The 18,641-nt window shown below is 35.4% G+C and overlaps 1 protein-coding gene across 2 annotated transcripts in view; it reads left to right on the top strand.

The window, feature by feature from the left end:
• PIK3C3 (phosphatidylinositol 3-kinase catalytic subunit type 3) overlaps positions 1-18,641 on the top strand; it is a 130,151-nt gene that overhangs the window by 86,275 nt on the left and 25,235 nt on the right. For both annotated transcript variants that reach the window (XM_023207638.1, XM_023207639.2), the window contains 4 exons: positions 498-562; positions 3,508-3,592; positions 9,619-9,693; positions 17,564-17,732. In XM_023207638.1, coding sequence (XP_023063406.1) covers positions 498-562; positions 3,508-3,592; positions 9,619-9,693; positions 17,564-17,732 — 394 coding nt within the window. The remainder of the gene's footprint in view (positions 1-497; positions 563-3,507; positions 3,593-9,618; positions 9,694-17,563; positions 17,733-18,641) is intronic.

The following is an 18,641-nucleotide window of genomic DNA, read 5'->3' as shown; positions in this document are numbered from 1 at the left end:
TTTGATAGTTTAAGGGATTTACACATCTGTCTTACCAGGAAATGGCAGAAGATGGAATATTAGACAAAAGGAGCCATTACATACAGTTTTACATGCAGCTTTTAGGGTTAGGTGATTGTAATCCACAATTCTAGATTTCTTATGGTGATTTTAAATTCGGAATATTTTAATTGGTATATGTTGTAAATCTATAGAAAGAAGAAATTTTTGATGCTACATTTAAGAAGCTTACTATTAGTTTTTGTTCCTCATGTTTTATAATAGAAATCAGCCTAGAGAAACATACAGACTAAATCAGCTTAATTTTTTAAAATGTTTTCTTATAGGTCGTATGACATAAATGCCAGTACAAATTTAATATAGTGTACATAGATCTTTTTAAGTTGTTCAGATATGGAATGCATTTATTCACAGATGAAGATTATTCTTAGCAGAACCTTTATTTTTCTTTCTTAACCAGTAGCTATGCTTAATGCAGTGCATACATTTCTGTGTAGGATTCATGCAGTTTATCCAGTCAGTTCCTGTGGCTGAAGTGCTTGATACAGAGGGAAGCATTCAGGTATGGTATCAATAAAGATTATGCAATTCATGAATATATTCTTGTCATAAAAAATTCAGTCTTTATAACAGAGTTAAAAATGAAAGTCTCCTTTTATCATTTTTCTTTCTTCAAGTTTTTTTCTTCCTTTATTCAGAAGTAAGCATGTTTGCAGTTGAAGATTCTTCCATTTGTTACCTACAGATACTCAGTTCCTTGAACAATGCATTGTGTGTCAAGGGATCAGGCATTAATTGGTGAACACAGCCTGGCCAACATGGTGAAACCCCGTCTCTACTAAACTCACAAAAATCAGCTGGGCACAGTGGCACACACCTGTAGTCCCAGCTACTTGGGAGGCTGAGCCAGGAGAATTGCTTGAACCTGGGAGGTGGAGGCTGCAGTGAGCTGAGATCACATCATTGCACTCCAGCTTGGGTGACAGAGTGAAACTCTGTGTCAAAAAAAAAAAAAAAAAAAAAAAAACCACCAGAGTTAATTGGTGAACAAATTAAAATTTGTTAACGTTTGTACTTGCATTATATTCCAAAGAATGGAAACGTTATAATTTATTTGATATTAATTGATGAGCACTTTATTTCGTTTTTGTTACTCAGAGCACTACCACAATGATATTGTTGCTCATCTGTCTTTTGTACAATTATTTAAGACCCCTGTCCTCTCCCTGTAACCTGTTGCTCCCCTTTAAATATGAGAAAAGGTCAGTGGTTCCTGTGACAAAGTAATGAATATGTTTGGATTTTTTTTTTTTTTTACCCTTTAAATACATGGATTAGTTCTTGTAACATCTTAATGGTTTTTGTTTTTTTTTTTAATATAATTTTCCTGCTTCCCTATGTAAAAGAAAGGCATGTAATTAAAACAAAAATTGATACACCCAAGGTGAAAGAAACAACATAGAAGGGCTTGGTAGAAGATATTTGATACTACGTGTTTTTGCCTTTCCCTATTTAATCATTCCATTTATTCAGTATGGGAGTCAGATTTGTAGAAAAGTATTACTCTGATTCTTTTGTAAAGCGAGTGCTTATTCTGTTCTTTGGTTTGGGGTACAGTCATGTGCAGTGGTTAAAAGCTCAGGCTTATGACATCAAACTGCCTGGGATTGAATTCCACCCATGTTACTTTCCAGCTCTGTAACCTTGAGTGAACTGGTTAACTCTTTCTGCAGAGAAGAGTTAACATAGTAGCCCTAAGGTTGCTATCTTTGGAAAGGCCTGCTTGCCAGGAGATTGGTCACTGGCTTTCAGCATGTTGCATTTGCTTCCTAATCGATAAGGGTGGTTGACTGTGCCTAGATTGTTCAAATAATATGCTTTATAGTAAACAACCCGCTTTCCTTCTGGGAGTCTGGAACTTTATAGTTGCTTGACAGAGGTTGCCTGGGTGACCATTTCCCGTTAAAACCTAAGTCTAACGGGCTTCCCTTATCAGAAACATTGCACTCATGTTACTGCTTTTTATTTTTTATTTTTGGCTATTGGAAAAGAAGCTCACTGTGTCTCTTCACAGGACAGAGAGGGCTAGGATGCCTGTGTATGAATTTCTCCAGATTTTTTCTGTGTGTGTTTTCTATGTTGGTTCTACTGTGTATCCTTTCTCTGTAACAAATCTTGTCATGATACAACTACATGTTTAGTCTGTAAGACCTTCTAGCAAGTCAAGCCTGTCAGTGGTCCTGGGTACGCCTTTAACACACCCTTCAAGACACAGTTTTTGCATCTGTAAAATTTCCATAATAACCCATATTACTCTAGGATTGTTCTGAAGAGGACATGAAGTGTACTTAAAGTTTTTAGCATGGGTCCTAATTGCCATCATTGTTTCATAAAGTTTTTGATTACTTATGTTGTTTTGTGTAATTATGATTTTATAAAATGAAAACAGTGACAGTTTGTATACTGACTCTTGGCTGCACATCTGATCTGTGTAAGTCATTTACCTGAATCATGGATCACATTCGGCTTTACTTGATAATTAGAAGTTGTTTTTCAATAATTAGAAGTTGTTTTCCGAAACTGTAACACTTCTTGTGTTTCTCCTTGCTACACATCTTTGCCAAAATTGTAGTGTTGCCAAACTTCAAATTCTTCGTATCTCATTTTGGTTTGTTTGCATTTTCCTGATTATGTGTAAGATTGAACATATGAAAATTTATGTATAGGCCATTTGTTTCTTCTGTGAAGTGCATGTTCACGTCTTCCTTTGGCCCATGTTCCTGTTGTGTTGTTTATATTTTTTGTATAGATTTATAGGAGTTTTTAAAATATATTCCAGATGCAAATCATTTGTCAGAATACAGGGTATTCAAAATAGGTGAAAACATAGGATAAACTTTTTTTTTTTTTTTTTTTTGAGTCTTGCTGTGTTGCCTTGCTGGAGTGCGGTGGCGTGATCTCGGCTCACTGCAACCTGTACCTCCTGGGTTCAAGCAGTTCTCCTGCCTCAGCCTCTCGAGTAGCTGGGACTACAGGTGCCCGCCACCACGCTGATTTTTTTATTTTTAGTAGAGACTGGGTTTCACCATGTTGGCCAGGATGATCTCAATCTCTCGACCTTGTGATCTGCCCGCCTTGGCCTCCCAAAGTGCTGGGATTACAGGCATGAGCCACCGCCTCTGGCCAGGCTAAACTCATTTTCTAATCGTACGTTAATTGTATTTTCAGATAATATGCTCTGTGGTGTTTTTTTGTTTTTTTGTTTGTTTGTTTTTTGCCTCTAAATGTAAAAGAATAGGTGCAATTGGTAATCTGGGGTTGAGCGGGGGAGGGGTGCATTATACACAGTTTCCCCTAGTGGAAACTCTAGTGTATTTATTGTACTCTTACAATTCTTTTGTTCAGTCAGCGTTTCCCATACTGTATTTTGATTAAATTTTATACTAGACACTTGTTGTTCATTATTTATAGTTTCAAAACACCTAATTTGTTTGTTTGTCTTTTCAGAACTTTTTTAGAAAATATGCACCAAGTGAGAATGGGCCAAATGGGATTAGTGCTGAGGTCATGGACACTTACGTTAAAAGCTGTGGTAGGTGTTTCAGGCTGTTCCTTTCCATTGATCAAATAAAGAAGAGCAGGCCATCCTGATACTGCCATAATCATAAACATTGAGAACATGTTAATATTAAAATGCTCTGTAGGAAGAGTAAAAGATAAATGTTGATTAAAGTAGTCATTAATGCTTTGACATAATAGTAGTAACAAGATGTAAATTAGATTTAGTCTTCAGGGATATATCTTTGCAATCACTGAACTGTTTTATAATTGCAATTTATCTCTTCCTGGAAGCTGTTAATTTTCCATTAGATTTTCTCCATTTTTGAATAACAGAAACTAAGTAGACCATGGGAAAAGTCTCAATCAGAAATAATTGTGCTTTAGATAAAGTTTAAGAGCTAAGATAATGGTGCTTCATTAAGAGGGTGCCCTCATGGTATTTTAGAGTCAGTTCTTATGGTCCATTCCTAGAAATAAGTAAGCAGTAGTAGTATTTCCTAGATATATATAGTAAGTGACATAGGGATTAATTTTTATTCTTCAGCCGTTTATGCCTAACTTCATGAAGCTTATATTCTAGAGGAGTTTTTTTTTTTTTTCAGTTTCTTTTGTGTTTTCTTTTCTTTTCTTTTTCTTTCTTTCTTTTGTTTTTTTTCCCTGGATACAGGGTCACACTCTGTCACCCAGGCTGGCTAAAGTGCAGTGGCGCAATCACAGCTCACAGCAGCCTGGACCTCCCAGGCTCAGGTGATTCTTCCACCTCAGCCTGCCGAGTACCTGGGACTGTAGAAGGTGTGCACCACCACACCTGGCTGATTTTTGTTTGCATTTTTGTAGAGACGGGGTTTTGGCATGTTGCCCGGACTGGTCTCAAACTCCTGGGCTCAAACGATCACCTGTTTTGGCCTCCCAGAGTGCAAAGATTGCAGGCATGAGCCACCATCCCCAGTATGTTTATTTTTTTATTTAGATTTTTTTTTATAACTAGATTGTTTAAGGGAGGATTAATAAAGGAATTGGCACTAGAGTTGAGCCCTGAATGGCATAGGGTATATGATATGTTATAACTTATATAAGTGCTATATTTATGCTTATGTCCATATTTTTGCCTATACTTAAGCTGGGACAGCAAGAAGAGGGCTTTCTAGTTAATTGTTAAGACTATATTTAAACTTGCATATTGTTTTCTAGTTTAAAAGTTACCTTCGTTTTTTGTGTTTTTCACAACACCCCTGTGAAGTCACCTTCCAAATTATTTTGGACCTTATTCTCAAATTTATTCTCGATGATACATTTTTGTCTGAAAAACAAAGAAAATGAAGTTTGAGAATATGGAAATAAAATTGTGTTTGTATAATTACAATCCTTTATAGTTTTAATTCTTGTATTTACTATAGGAATATAAATGTATATTACATGTAACTGAATTTACTCATAAACATGATTACTTGCAGTATTTAAAGACTTAAAATCACTGAAGGTTTTGAGAGAAAATGTTTCCCCTTGTCCTCTTACTCTGTATTTCTCTCTCTCTTCCCTCCCTCCTTTCTTGTTTCCCTTCTTTCTTTTGAATGCCCCTTTTCTGTTCTGTTTTTCTCAGACCTTCAAGTCTATGGTTTCTGTGATCTAAAAAATTACATATCATCTAAAGGCTCAACTAGGCTGAACATCCAAGATGGATCACTCACACGATTGGCAGATTATACTGTCTTAGCTGGGCTTATAGTGAATCACCTACACATGACCTGTCTCTGGCCTGGGCCTCTCAGAGCTGGGTTCCAAGAGCAAATATTCAGTCAGACAGGAAATGGAAAATACTGGTTTCTGAAGGCTGGGGCTGGGAAGTTGGTACTATATCACTTGTGTTATATTCTGTTATTCAGAGCAGTCCTAGAGCCTTCCTGGATGTGAGGGGACAGAATATATATAGATCCAAGCTCTGGATGAAAAGGATGTCACAGAATTTGTGGCCATTTCCCTTAGTACCTTATTACATGAGGTGTTTTACATACCCCCAAATAATTATCTTTTACGTTTTTACTTGTAGCATAGTTATTGTAAACCTTTTAAAGTCATAAATCTGTTTAATAAAGAAATACTTTTTCCACACAAAATACATGCACATACACTTGCCCTGTCAATATTGACTAAAATTTGAAAATTCTGCTCATTTAGTAAAATTATCAGAATGGTATGTTACAGGTACGTGCTTAATGTCATACCATTGTGTCTTTTGTATAATGGTCCATTTTTTTCCCCAAGAGCTAATGAAAATATGACTGACTTTTTCATGGGGAAAGAATAGCAATTTAAATTATCTTACCTATTGGACAGTTAAATTCACATTACATCTTATTTCTCCCAACATTTCACATGTGTTCATCCCTCAATAACTGATTTGATGGCAGCTCTTCTCTTCATCTAGAATAGCCTTCTGTTTCCTATATGGCTTCCTGTATGACAAAATAATCTGTGTGTAACTTCCAGTTTAGAAAATAATGTTTTAAGGTTTTTGAAGGGTGTAAGAAAAAACAATTGATAATAGTTTTGGTGACATCTTTTCCAGATTAAAGTCTCAAGTCTGTATCATGCAGCTAAATGTGGGAATACTGTTTATTCTCACATACACACATATCTTTACTAAGTAAAGGGAAATAGGATCAGTGGTTTATTTGTCTTTATAATTTTAAGTCAAAGTTTTTTTTGTAAAAACAATTTCAAGATGTTTTGCATCTCACATGGAGTAAAAAAACTAACAACATTGTTTTAACAAGATTTTCTTGGACAGAAATAGTGTTTCCATTATTGTATAAAGAATAATTTTCGCTAAAAATTTTCTAGCAAATTTATTTCAGGTCATCTTAAATCATTCTGAGTATTTTCTTTTTTTTTGAGATGGAGTCTCTGTCGCCCAGGCTGGAGTGCAGTGGCACAATCTCGGCTCACTCCACCTCCTGGGTTGATGCCATTCTCCTGCCTCAGCCCACCACCACGAGTAGCTGGGACTACAGGCGCCCACCACCACGCCTGGCTAATTTTTTGTATTTTTTTTTAGTAGAGACGAGGTTTCACCCTGTTAGCCAGGATGGTCTCAATCTGACTTCGTGATCCGCCCGCCTCGGCCTCCCAAAGTGCTGGGATTACAGGCGTGAGCCACCGCGCCCAGCCCAAATCATTCTGAGTGTTAATTATCTCCTCAACGTTTCTGAGGATTATCCCATTCTTACCTCAAATGTTTTGTTGTTGTTTTTCAGGATGTAGCCTTGTTTGAAGTGCCCTGCTGAGTATTGACACTTTAAACTATTGAAGCACTCTAAATTTTCATTTTTACTATTAAATATGACCATATGTCAATACATATATTTCACTTGACTAAACATATTTATCAGAATGACCATCCAACATATTTATGACCATAACCCAATGAGGCAGGGCAAAAGACCCTTATGCATTTTCCATTTCCATGTAACAATGAAATATCACTCTCAAATTTGATGATAAGTCGTTTATATAAATACTTTGCTTTATAATTAGGATTAAGCATAATTCATGTATATCTAGTTACATGAACATTTTAGGTCAGAATTAACTGTTGCACCACGGGTGAATCAGTATTCTGTAGAGATAGCTAAACAACTTAAATAGTGACAAAAACCAACTGTACTTTATAATTTCAAAATAAATGGGAATAGTGAGTAGGTCTGGATTGAACAACTCAGCTGCACTGATGTACAGTGATGTTATCTTTGAAAATTGCAGGGGTTTCTCTTGTCTTCATATGCACGTTGTCAGTAGTTTAGTACCCTTGAGTAGCAGCTAGATTTCTAAGAATCTCATATTAGAGAACCTAAGTGTACTAAGTTCTCATGTGTTCTCAGGGTACTCTACTGAGTTTCTCTTTAGGGATATCAAATTTAATATCCCTCAGTAAGTCACTTAGTTATTTTTCAGTGGGGAGTCTTTAGTCAGTTTTGAAGTTGCATGTATTGTGACAGTTTTAGAGCAGTGCTACTTAAAGTGTGATATGTGGACCCACAGTATTGGGGTTTACCTGGGAACTTGTTTGTATTACAGAATCTTGGGCCTTGCCCCGATTCTGTGATCAGAATCTGCATTCTAACAGGATTTTCAGGTGATTCTTATGTTCATTAATACACTAGAGTTTAGAGAAGACTTCTCAACCTTTGGTGTGCATAGTAATTTTTGAAAGCTTGTTACAATGGAATTGTGGCTGCTGCCACTAGAAATTCTGATTCAGTAGGACTGAGGTAAGGTTGAAGAGTTTACATATTTAATAAGCTTTCAGGTGATAGTGATACTGCCAGTCTGTGGGATCACATTTTGTGTAGCAATGCTCTAGATCAAGGGTCAGTAAGACTTTTCCCTAAAGCTTTGCAGGTAGTATTTTAGGCTTTTCAAGTCATATGATCTGTGTGACCGTTCAACCCTGCCATTGTAATGCTCAAGCCAGTATGTAAATGAATGAGTATGACTGTGTTCAAATAAACTTTACAAAAACTGAAGGGAGCCAGATTTGGCCATCAAGCTGTAGTTTTTTCTCCCTTCATCTAGATACCCTTTAAGTCCTCCTCAGTGGACCACTAAAGGTTATCATTGCATTCTGCTGCAGTTAACATAATGTACCTATAGCAACTTAATCATAAGAGTTTATTTTCTCTTTTGTGACAAAACTAGTTGTAAGAGATTGCTGTTGTTCCAACTATTTAAGATGGTTAGGGCCAGGTGAAGTCTCTGTGATTCTCTTGCCCTTTTCCTTACGGTCTCAAATAACTGCTGCAACTACAGTCATCATGTTGCAATCTAGACAGGAAGGAGAAAAGGCCTGAAGGGCTAACCTCCTAGCTGAGTCAGCCCTTTGCTTAAAACTGCTCTCCATGCATCTACATTTGCTTACATTTCGTTGGACACAAATTCCAGCCCAGTGACTTTGGACAGTACCATTAATTCTTGGAGCCTGAAGTTTTTCATTTGAAGGATGGTTATCATACTTAACTGGCATCATTAAAAGGGTTAGAAATGATGAAGATATGCCTAGCTAAGAGCCTAGTCTTCAGTACATTGTAACTGTGATTATTATTAATACTATTTTTCCAATAATGATACATTGCTTAAGTTGCTTTTGGACTTCTGAAATGGCCTTCAGAACCTGAGTCAAATGAACCGTATTATTTATTGAATTTGAGCAAGGTTATAAGTTCATTAACAGGTCGTCCCATCTTGTTTTTACACATGGGCTGAAATAAACAGGCTTTGGTAAATATTGCTATAGTTTTATATGTGTACAAGTTGTATTTATGGTCAGGTTATTAATGGTAGAAATAAACATAGTAAAAAAAAAAACCTCCAAAAAGATGCTATTTGCTAAATTCTGTGTAAGTAGTTTCAATAAATGCTAAATTTTCAGACTTTTTTTTAGAAGAAAAAGAAAACAGAATACAGCTAGAGCCAACGCCTCTGCCTTTAGTCTTGATCATATAATTTTTCTTAATGCTTTAGAAGATTATTGTGTGAAGAACTTCATAAATGTCTTTACCACTCAAATGAATGCATTTGGTTTTCTATCTGCTTCCATGTCAAGATTATTTTTCCACAGACTTAAAAAAAATTTAACCCTGCATTTACTTATGTTATCTTATAGATAACATGGTTATGAGTTATGAGATAATTGACAGTTGACTTTATTATGTGTATTTCTGTAGATACTTCTTTTTTGATGTCATCTTTAACTGTGTCCAATTTGATATTAGAATTGCTAGGCCCATGTTATTAATTAAGGTCTCCTTAACCTAACTTAACTTTTTATGCAAGTGACTTTTGTAATTTCACAGAATTCTACAAGATTTTCTATTTTAAATAGTACTTTGAGTTTCAAGTTACAGACATAGAGGTAAAGATTGCATTATTTGAGAATTTAGATGAGAAACCAGAGACATTAGAAAACAATTAATAATAAGGTTGCACAAACTGCTTTTATATTCAGTAGAATGTATAACCTGGTTTGCATTTGTTTTCACATTTTTTTAACTGTTATTGCAGCTGGATATTGCGTGATCACGTATATACTTGGAGTTGGAGACAGGCACCTGGATAACCTTTTGCTAACAAAAACAGGTAACAATTAATGGCTACCAGTAGACATACATTGTATTTGCCCATAGTTTTTACCCCTGAATCTATTTACTAATAAAATAAATCGTGGCCGTGCGTGGTGGCTCACGCCTGTAATCCCAGCACTTTGGGAGGCCAAGGTGGGCAGATCACCTGAGGTAGGGAGTTCGAGACTAGCCTGACCAACATTGAGAAACCCCATCTCTACTAAACATACAAAATTATCCGGACATGCTGCACATGTCTGTAATCCCAGCTACTCTGGAGGCTAAGACAGGAGAATTGCTTGAACCTGGAAGGCGGAGGTTGCAGTGAGCTGAGGCCGTACTATTGCACTCCAGCCTGGGCAACAAGAGCAAAACTCTGTCTGGGGGAAAAAAAAAAAAAGATGAGTTACGTAAGTGAAGATAAATCAGAGAGTCTTAAAAATTCCTTTAAATGTTACCTTGGAAGAACATTTAGGGATAGTCCTTTCCCTTGTAAGAATTGCTTTAGTAGTAATCCTACAGATGATCATTTTGCACACACTGCTGTACTGGAAATGCCTCTTTTTACGGAAAGCCCATAATGGATACAAGCAGCTTAATCTCTTACTGTATAGCTCTGGTTAGATTGTTAAAATGTCCTTTCTCTTACAAAGTGTGCTTAATTCACTTTAATATCTACCTTTAATTAGTTGCTTTTCTCCTTGCAGTTCTGTGGGGTAATCATTCTCAGCGCCCTTTGTCCTGACAACTCTTTAGCCCTATGTATTTATCTTTATGCAGACAGCTTCCAAACTTACAGCTTTTTACCTCAGCCCGTTTCATTAACTTCAAATTGAAATATCGAACTGCTTACTTGAAATTCTCATTATATATGGCCAGTTGTAAAAGTTTATCCTTTCCTCTACTACCTACCTAAAACCTGCTTCTCACCTCATTTTCCCGTTTGAATAGATAGCAACATCACCTACCCAGTTGTTCAAGCTCTAGACCTCAAAGTCATTCTTAATATGTCTCTTGGCCTCATCTCATATACTGAACCTGTTAGCAAATCTTGTCTACTCCTCAACTCCAAAATAGATCATGGAGTTACCTACTGTCTCTTCATTTGTACTACTTTCACCCCACTTGAAGCAACCAATACATGTTGCCTAAACAATTTGAATGAAATCTGAACTCTTTACTGGGGCCTTGTGGCTTGTCCAGGCAGGCCTTTTGTTTGAATGTCAAACCACTCCTGCCTCAGACAAGAGCCTTTGTTATTTTCTCTTTCTGGAAAGTTCTTTATTCAGATCTTTGCAGGGCTGACTTAAGTTGAAATTCTAATGGCATAACTTTAGAGAAGCCCTAACTCTTTGATCTGTAATAACATATCTGCCTCTTCCTCCAATGATCTCTACTTATTACTGTTTTGTTTATAGCACTTATCACTAGCTGAAGTTACCTTTTTTGTTTAATTCACAACTATTTATTGAACACCTAGCAGATGCTGGGAATACCAAAGTTAACAGAACAGACAGAAATCCTTGCTCTCCTAGAGCTTGTTGAGTTCTTATCATTGTATTTTCCCATTCAGGATGCAAGTTCCATGAGAGCAGGAACCTTTGTCCGTTGGGGTTACCCCATGCCTCCAGACCTTGAACAACACCTAGCTAAGGTGTTCAATAAGTCAGTGTTGAATTAATGATGAATAAATACTTCTGTTCTTCCATGATCCTTTTTCTTTTCTGGCCTAAATAATTCAAGTTTCTTCAGCCTTCTGCAGAAAACAGATGTTTACGTTACTCTTTAAATTGGTCTCTCAAAATGTTTTCTGTTTTGTTTGTATTTCTCCAAATTGTGATAATAATTTACCATAATACATCAAGAATAGTCTGATTATTAATATAATGACCCTATTAATTTATGTAATTTGGAATGTCATATATTCAGTTTTTAATTATTACATATGGAAAATCATCTGATAGAACTTGCATGTGTGATGTCGTGTCTGTGTCAAAGCCAGTCAATCTCCTTAATCACCAAGACCAAAAGAATATAATCCGATTTTCATGGAGATTCTTGGCTGATTTGCTAATTTAGCAGAGGGTATTTATAAAAAAACATTATGGTGTGTTTGGAGAGAGCTGTAATTTGAAAGTTTCATGTGTTATTTTCACTAGCTCTTTTTATTAGTGGGATCTTTTAACCACAAGAATTAAGCAACAAAAATGATTCCATTTGTTTCTAGATTGTAATCATTTACAACTACAATGGAATTCTTTAATATAAAAAGTAGTATTACATCTGTAATATTATATTCAAAAATTCTACTTGATTTTTTTTTTGGAAATTGATAAACAGTGTAAAACTTTTTCTGTTGGACTTTGAAAAGTGCCCTCGTGTATGTGTATTTGTGTGTGTGCGTGTGTGTGTTTTAATGGGGGTATTTAAGAGTAAAACCAGAAGGAAGAGTCTACGTAATATACTTTTTTGGCCCAGGTCTCAGTTACTGGTTTAATGGAAATTGAATTAAATCTTAGAAACAGAAGCTTTAAGCTTTTGTTAACAGTTTTCCACTAGAGGGTGCTCCAAATTTGCTTTTTAGAAACCAAAACTTTAGCCTAAAATGTGCATAAATAAGATGCACCTTTTTTTTTCCTGTTAAAACAGCAGTTCATTTTTTCTTAACTGCTCTGTAATTCTTTCCTCCAGTTATGTTATGCAGTTAGCATTTTAAATCTTTCTTACTAGGGCACATGTTTTCAAATTTTTAGTTTTGGTTTGGATGAAATTAGATTCTATAAGGAGAGACTGAGTATGTCAAGACAAATAGAAGTATAATGCATTCCTCAACTTCTAACAATTTAAAATATTTTTTAAAAATTTTGTGTCTCTAGTCATTTTTACTGAGAGTCTGTATTTCAAAGCGATTTTAAGTTACATTTCATATATGTTATAAATAGACTTTGTATAGTTCAAAGTTAATTTTGAATGTGTCTCATTGCAGGAAATATATTCCAATGTTGTTAGTTTAAAAATGCCTCAACTATCATGAAGATTTGTCCATTATATGTTTTGAGTTTATTATGCCTTCAAATTGAAAACTTTGGGTTCTCTTATGTAACTGTCCAATCTTTCAATGGCTGATGGAGCATTTTTTGATAATCAAGTGACATTTCTCTTTCTGCAAAACATAATACCTTTGTTTTCTGTTCTCATTTGCCAGCACAAGCATGTTTAGAGTCTAAGGTTCTACTTTAGATTAAAGTGGTTTTGAACTGTAATCAGACTTCCACTGTATCATCTGTGTCTAGTTTTTTGATATGGAGGATGGAGCAGAAGAAGGAGACATGCAGATTTCATTTCACTGATATTTTTGGGGGACTTACCCCAGACAAACTATTCCACCCTGTAAATATAGATTAAATAGAAAATGATCCAGCTAAGAACTCTGGGCGTGTGAAAGAAAATGATTCACTGCATATAGAGAATGTCAAAATCTATACAAGAGTAATGTTCTGAAATGCAAAATATTCATCGCAATTATGGATTTCCCAGACTTTTTTTTTGGCCCATGCTTTGTTTTTGAGGACTTTGAACTTGGTTGATGTTTACTCAGCTTGTGCAGCAGAGGGCGCTGTGTGTCCACCATAAATGTAAAAGTTTGCAGTGTATTGTCATGTGATTAATAATAACGCTGTTTTCTTGAAACAAATATGGGGTGAATGATATTTTATTAGTGCATTACTATCGAATTCTTATTACTATAGAATTCTTTGGACAAGAAATTACGAAGCTAGACTGTGATGTGGGGTTGAAAAATAATAGATTCCCCCCCCCCCCCCCCGAGTTATTGTCCTTAGGAGAAGCTTTAAAAACCTTACTTAGGGCAATCAGTTGTGGCAGGATTCAAATGAAACGTAGTTTGAGTTTATCCCAGCTCTTTGGAGAAAGGTTAATTGTTTTGTTTTTGTTTTTGAGAGTTTGAGGAAAGAGGGAGAGGCAGTACAACTGAAAAATATATTCATTGCTTATGGTATACTTTTTAATACAATCAGTATTTGAAATTCATTTGTAAATGACTGAAAAACCTTCACAAATGTAAACAGGGAACTGCTATCTGTACTAAATGGAAAGATCATTGTGAGTCCTAAGGATGGCTCTCCTGATCTTGAGTTGCCATTTGTGAGAGAGGTAGTGGCTTTTTTGTCTGCCTTGCTACTTTAAAGTAATACGCTTTGAACTTTTTGTCAGAAAGTTCAAAGTAAAGAAAAATAGTTATTCTTATTGTTATCTTAATTGGACATTTTCTTTCAGTATAGCTCCTGTAATACAGCGTTCTCTAGGGGGACAGAACTAACGGAATATGTGTGTGTGTGTGTATACACACAGAGGAATTTATTAAGTATTAACTCACACATTCACAAGGTCCCACTATAGGCCATCTCCAGGCTGAGGAGCAAGGAGAGCCAGTCTGAGTCCCAAAACTGAAGAACTTGGAGCCTGGTGTTCGAGGGCAGGAAGCATACAGCGTGAGAGAAAGATGTAGGCTGGGAGGCTAGGCCGGTCTCTCTTTTCACATTTTTCTGTCTGCTTATATCCTAGCTGTGCTGGCAGCTGATTAGTTTGTGCCCATCTAGAGTAAAGGCCTACCTTCCCCAGCCCACTGACTCAAATGTTAATCTCCTTTGGCAGCACCCTCACAGACACACCCAGGATCAATACTTTGTATCCTTCAGTCCAGTCAAGTTGACAGTCAGTATTAACATCACAGCTTCTATCCTGATTTTCTGTATTATTTTTTAATTTTATGTGAAATTGATTAATTTTTAGACCAAGAAACAGTCTTTCATAGTGGATAATTTGTTCAGCTCTAGAGGCAAATTTTGCGTTTATTTTGCCCCTCACACATTGGGTGACTTTGGGTAAGTTACATAATATACCAGTAACTCAGTCTCTTCTTCTGAATCTGTAAATAATAACAGAACTGCTCTGCTAGTGGTGCTGTGAGGTTCGAATGAGATAAGTAGACTTTTGCTTGGTATTGAGCACATAATACACATTCCTTAAGGGCTATTAGGTTTTGTTTGGTTGTTTCTTTTACCACCGTGAGATGAATAATGCCTTTTTTTTTTTTTTAACTTATGTAGTTGTTATTTGGACTCATGCTATTAGAAGAAAATAGTTAATATATTTCAAAAATTTCTTTTTCTCACTTTCTATAATTTGAGTATTTGACTCCTCCAAATCTCATGTTCAAACTTCATCCCCAGTGTTGGAGATGGGATCAAATGGGAAGTGTTTGGGTCATGGAGGTGGATTCTTCATGAATGGCCTGGTACTGTGCTGGAGGTAATCAGTGAGCTCTTCTGTTAGTTCCGTTGAGAGCTGGTTGTTAAAAAAGAGCTTGGCACCTCCCCTCTCATGCTACTATGTGATCTCAGCACATGCCAGCTCTTCTTTGCCTTTATAGATTATTGATCTTTGATACTGAAAACTATTATTGAAAAATATTGCATCATTGTGCTTTTAACTGAGTGAAAACTGCTAACCTAGTATATTGTAAGGGTTTAAGTAGTAAGTATTGGGAACAGTGAGTGGGAGTATAGATATCGGAAACCTTTTTATTTCTGAAAATACAGGTTTTGCTATAAGAATAAATTGCTGTTTGTTACCTTCTTTATTTCTAGGTGTAGCAGTAGGGCAGTAGGAAAGATACAACATTCACATAAGACAAAAGGCATTTTATGGAAAAAAAATGGTAAATAAATGTCAGGTTATATATAAAAAATTGAAGAGTAGGAAACTCACTGGAGTAGGGTGTCAGGGAAGATATTTTGAAGTTGGGAATTATGTGGAATCTTTAAAAAATAGAGTTTGGATTATAAGGAACAGCAGAAGAGAGTCAAGTATAAGGGGGAAGAGTAAGAAGAGGTATGAAAAACAGAATGAATACAGTTTTGACATTGGACACGTTTAATTATTAAACAAAATAGAAATTTAAAATAAACTTTACCATTAAATACTGTCAAAGAGAATAGTTTATATTCTCTTTAATCCAAGAATTACAAATGCCTTGAACTATGATTTTAGAAATAAGTTCATGTTATTTATGCAAATAACAGGAAAATTTAATTAGCACCTCTTACTCCCTGTGTTTTGCAAGTTGGAGACAAAAGGAGGTTAACAACCTGTTTGTTTTATGTATACTTTATTTCTTGACTGTATAAGGTGGTAGATTTGAATAAGATCATACTCTCTGAACTTCTTAAACATTTTTTAAAATTTCATTATGTGTGTTTTTTGAACCTTTACAAATTTCATTTTCAGATATTAACTTTAAAAAAAAACCATTCCCTTCAGTATTTATGAAGATGAGTTTTCTTAAAACATTACATTAATAGGCTTTTTTTGAAAATACATGGCTATTTAACTTGCAAAGCATAATAATGGTTTCATTGTTAGATACTGAATCTTCTACGCCTTTTAATTAAGTAGTAATCCTGTTCTTTGAGAGTGTTCTGACAAGAAGGATAGAAATACACTCTTCATTTGTAAACAGTGATACGTAGCCAGTATTGGAATTCCAGTACTTCCTGTAATGAAATGAAGAAAACTGGGATAGGTTTCCTATTAAAAGCATGGGGCCCTTTAAATAAACCATGTGTGATGGCAGTTTTGTATCAAACATTGACCAAATTGGTCATCTGTTCAAGTGTATTGGTAACAAAGTATTATTTAAATAATTAAATAAAACTAAGGAAAATTTATCTACATCTGTAATATTGTGAACTTCTTATTTCTTTACCTCTTATGGGGCAGAATAGTGTGTATCCAACAAGGTAAAAGATAAATGAAGACTTCAAAATGAGAATAAAGTACCAAAAGAATTGCTTAGCTTAGTTGAACAGAGGACACATACTTAGTTGAAGGTGGTAAAATGGTTAACAGAAATTGATCCTGAACTTTTCATCAGCTATGGAAAACTGAAATCATAAGACACTCCCCTTGAACCTTAAGAGACTATAGGGATGTTGCTTTTCCAGTGGGTACTGAAGTTATCAAATTCACTTTTGTAGAACTGGTTCCTCATATTTGTTGAATTATGGACTTTACTTGGGAATTGGTGAAGTGTATTGATCTCCCCGCAAAATCAGTTTCATTGTACTTAGAGACCATCAAAGCCCATTTTGGGATTCTGAAAGAGTAGTTTTTCCGTCATAAATCATTCAGTGATTTCTTTTAATGGAAATGAAACCCCCCCGTGTTGACATTTTATGATCTTAAATATGTACAACATGAAACCTCATAATTGTGCTTACTCTTACATACTGTACAATGAAAACAGATTTATAAATCTATCTATGTTACAGATTAGTAAAATTTAACAACATTAAAATGATAGGTGATATTACAACTGAATTGCTATTTATGCTAAGAATATGGTTTTTAAAATTTTTCCTTTCTAAAATTTTTTTTTTTGAGTAATGATAAATTAGCAGAAGGATTCATCTCAGGAGTAAAGAAATGATTTTCCGTTATATGAAGGGCACTGTGCTTAAACTTTAGCACACAAAATTTGCTACAAGATTCCAATTTCTGCTGATACCTTAAAATGTTATCCAGGCTCTAATCGTCTTTGATTCTGAAGACTTATAAATAGGATTTAACATAGGTTACCATTACTTTGACATGATTTTAGGCATAATTTTGTCTGAATGAATGAGTTAAAATGAGTTAATTATGTTTCGAAGGCCACTCTCAAACCTGCAGTTAGAAATATCGAAGAATTTAATAGGCTTCATCTTGAACTAATATTCTTTATGAAGAGACAGTTGTGTGACATATCCCCTACCAATTTCTTTAAGATAATTCTGGTAACAAATGAGTTTCTTGTCAACATCCAGGCAAACTCTTCCACATAGACTTTGGATATATTTTGGGTCGGGATCCGAAGCCTCTTCCTCCACCAATGAAGCTGAATAAAGAAATGGTAGAAGGAATGGGAGGCACACAGAGTGAGCAGTACCAAGAGTTCCGTAAACAGTGTTACACGGCTTTCCTCCACCTGCGAAGGTAAGTTGATTTGCTTGGCACAGAGAATTTGGGTAAATTTATTTTATTTTATAGAACAAGAGAAGGAGTTGTTTAAATGTATGCATTCTTTAGCATTGATCACTTTATCAAAATGACAAAGGCAACAGTATTTCCTGTCTTATATTTAATACCAATTTTGACAGACTGTCAAATATCAAAGGAAAAAGACATAAACTTTCTCGCTTTCCCACTATCTCATTACTATATCCCACCAGGCAGGAAGCTGGCATCACATAAGATGGAGCAAACATGGAGGCTTCCAACTCAGTGGGTTGATGTCACTTTAATAAAGTGTACTTTGACAGTACTGAGATAGAGAAAAGGTTAAGAAACTTCATACCATTCAGATCTGCCTGAAGATAGTCCTGCGGTATTACAGTCACCTACTGGGTTCTCTTCCTTCTCCCTAGCTGACTTCCTATTTCTTTATCAAAGAATGTAGGATATAACTTCTTTAGAGTGATATTAGTTCAATCATTTTTATTCTTTAGCAACCTTAGTTTTGGGTACTTTTCAGGAATATTGAAAAGTTTGCTCAATGATTGAAGTAAATGTTAAATATGATTTTTATCTCTTTTTAACACATCATCAGTCATTCTGCTACAAAAAAAAATGTTTTTTCTCCATCCTTTTTTCTTCAACACCACTAAATCTGTGCTTCCTTCCTAATTTACTGAGGACTGACTATCATATGTCATCAGGAAGGAAAATAAAAGTCATGTTTGATAAATTCAGGATATGGCTCTGATGATTATTAGTCAAAAATGACAGGATCATTTGACTAATGTTGTTTTCAGCCCAACTATGCAAAATGACTTTTTCTTAGTCCAGCAGAAAATCTCAGTCCAGGAAACATATATACATGCTCTTCCAGGTGAAAATATAACC

This window comes from Piliocolobus tephrosceles, chromosome 18 (genome assembly GCF_002776525.5).
Source record: "Piliocolobus tephrosceles isolate RC106 chromosome 18, ASM277652v3, whole genome shotgun sequence".
Taxonomy (NCBI): domain Eukaryota; kingdom Metazoa; phylum Chordata; class Mammalia; order Primates; family Cercopithecidae; genus Piliocolobus; species Piliocolobus tephrosceles.
This window is presented reverse-complemented; position numbering and strand designations above follow the sequence as displayed.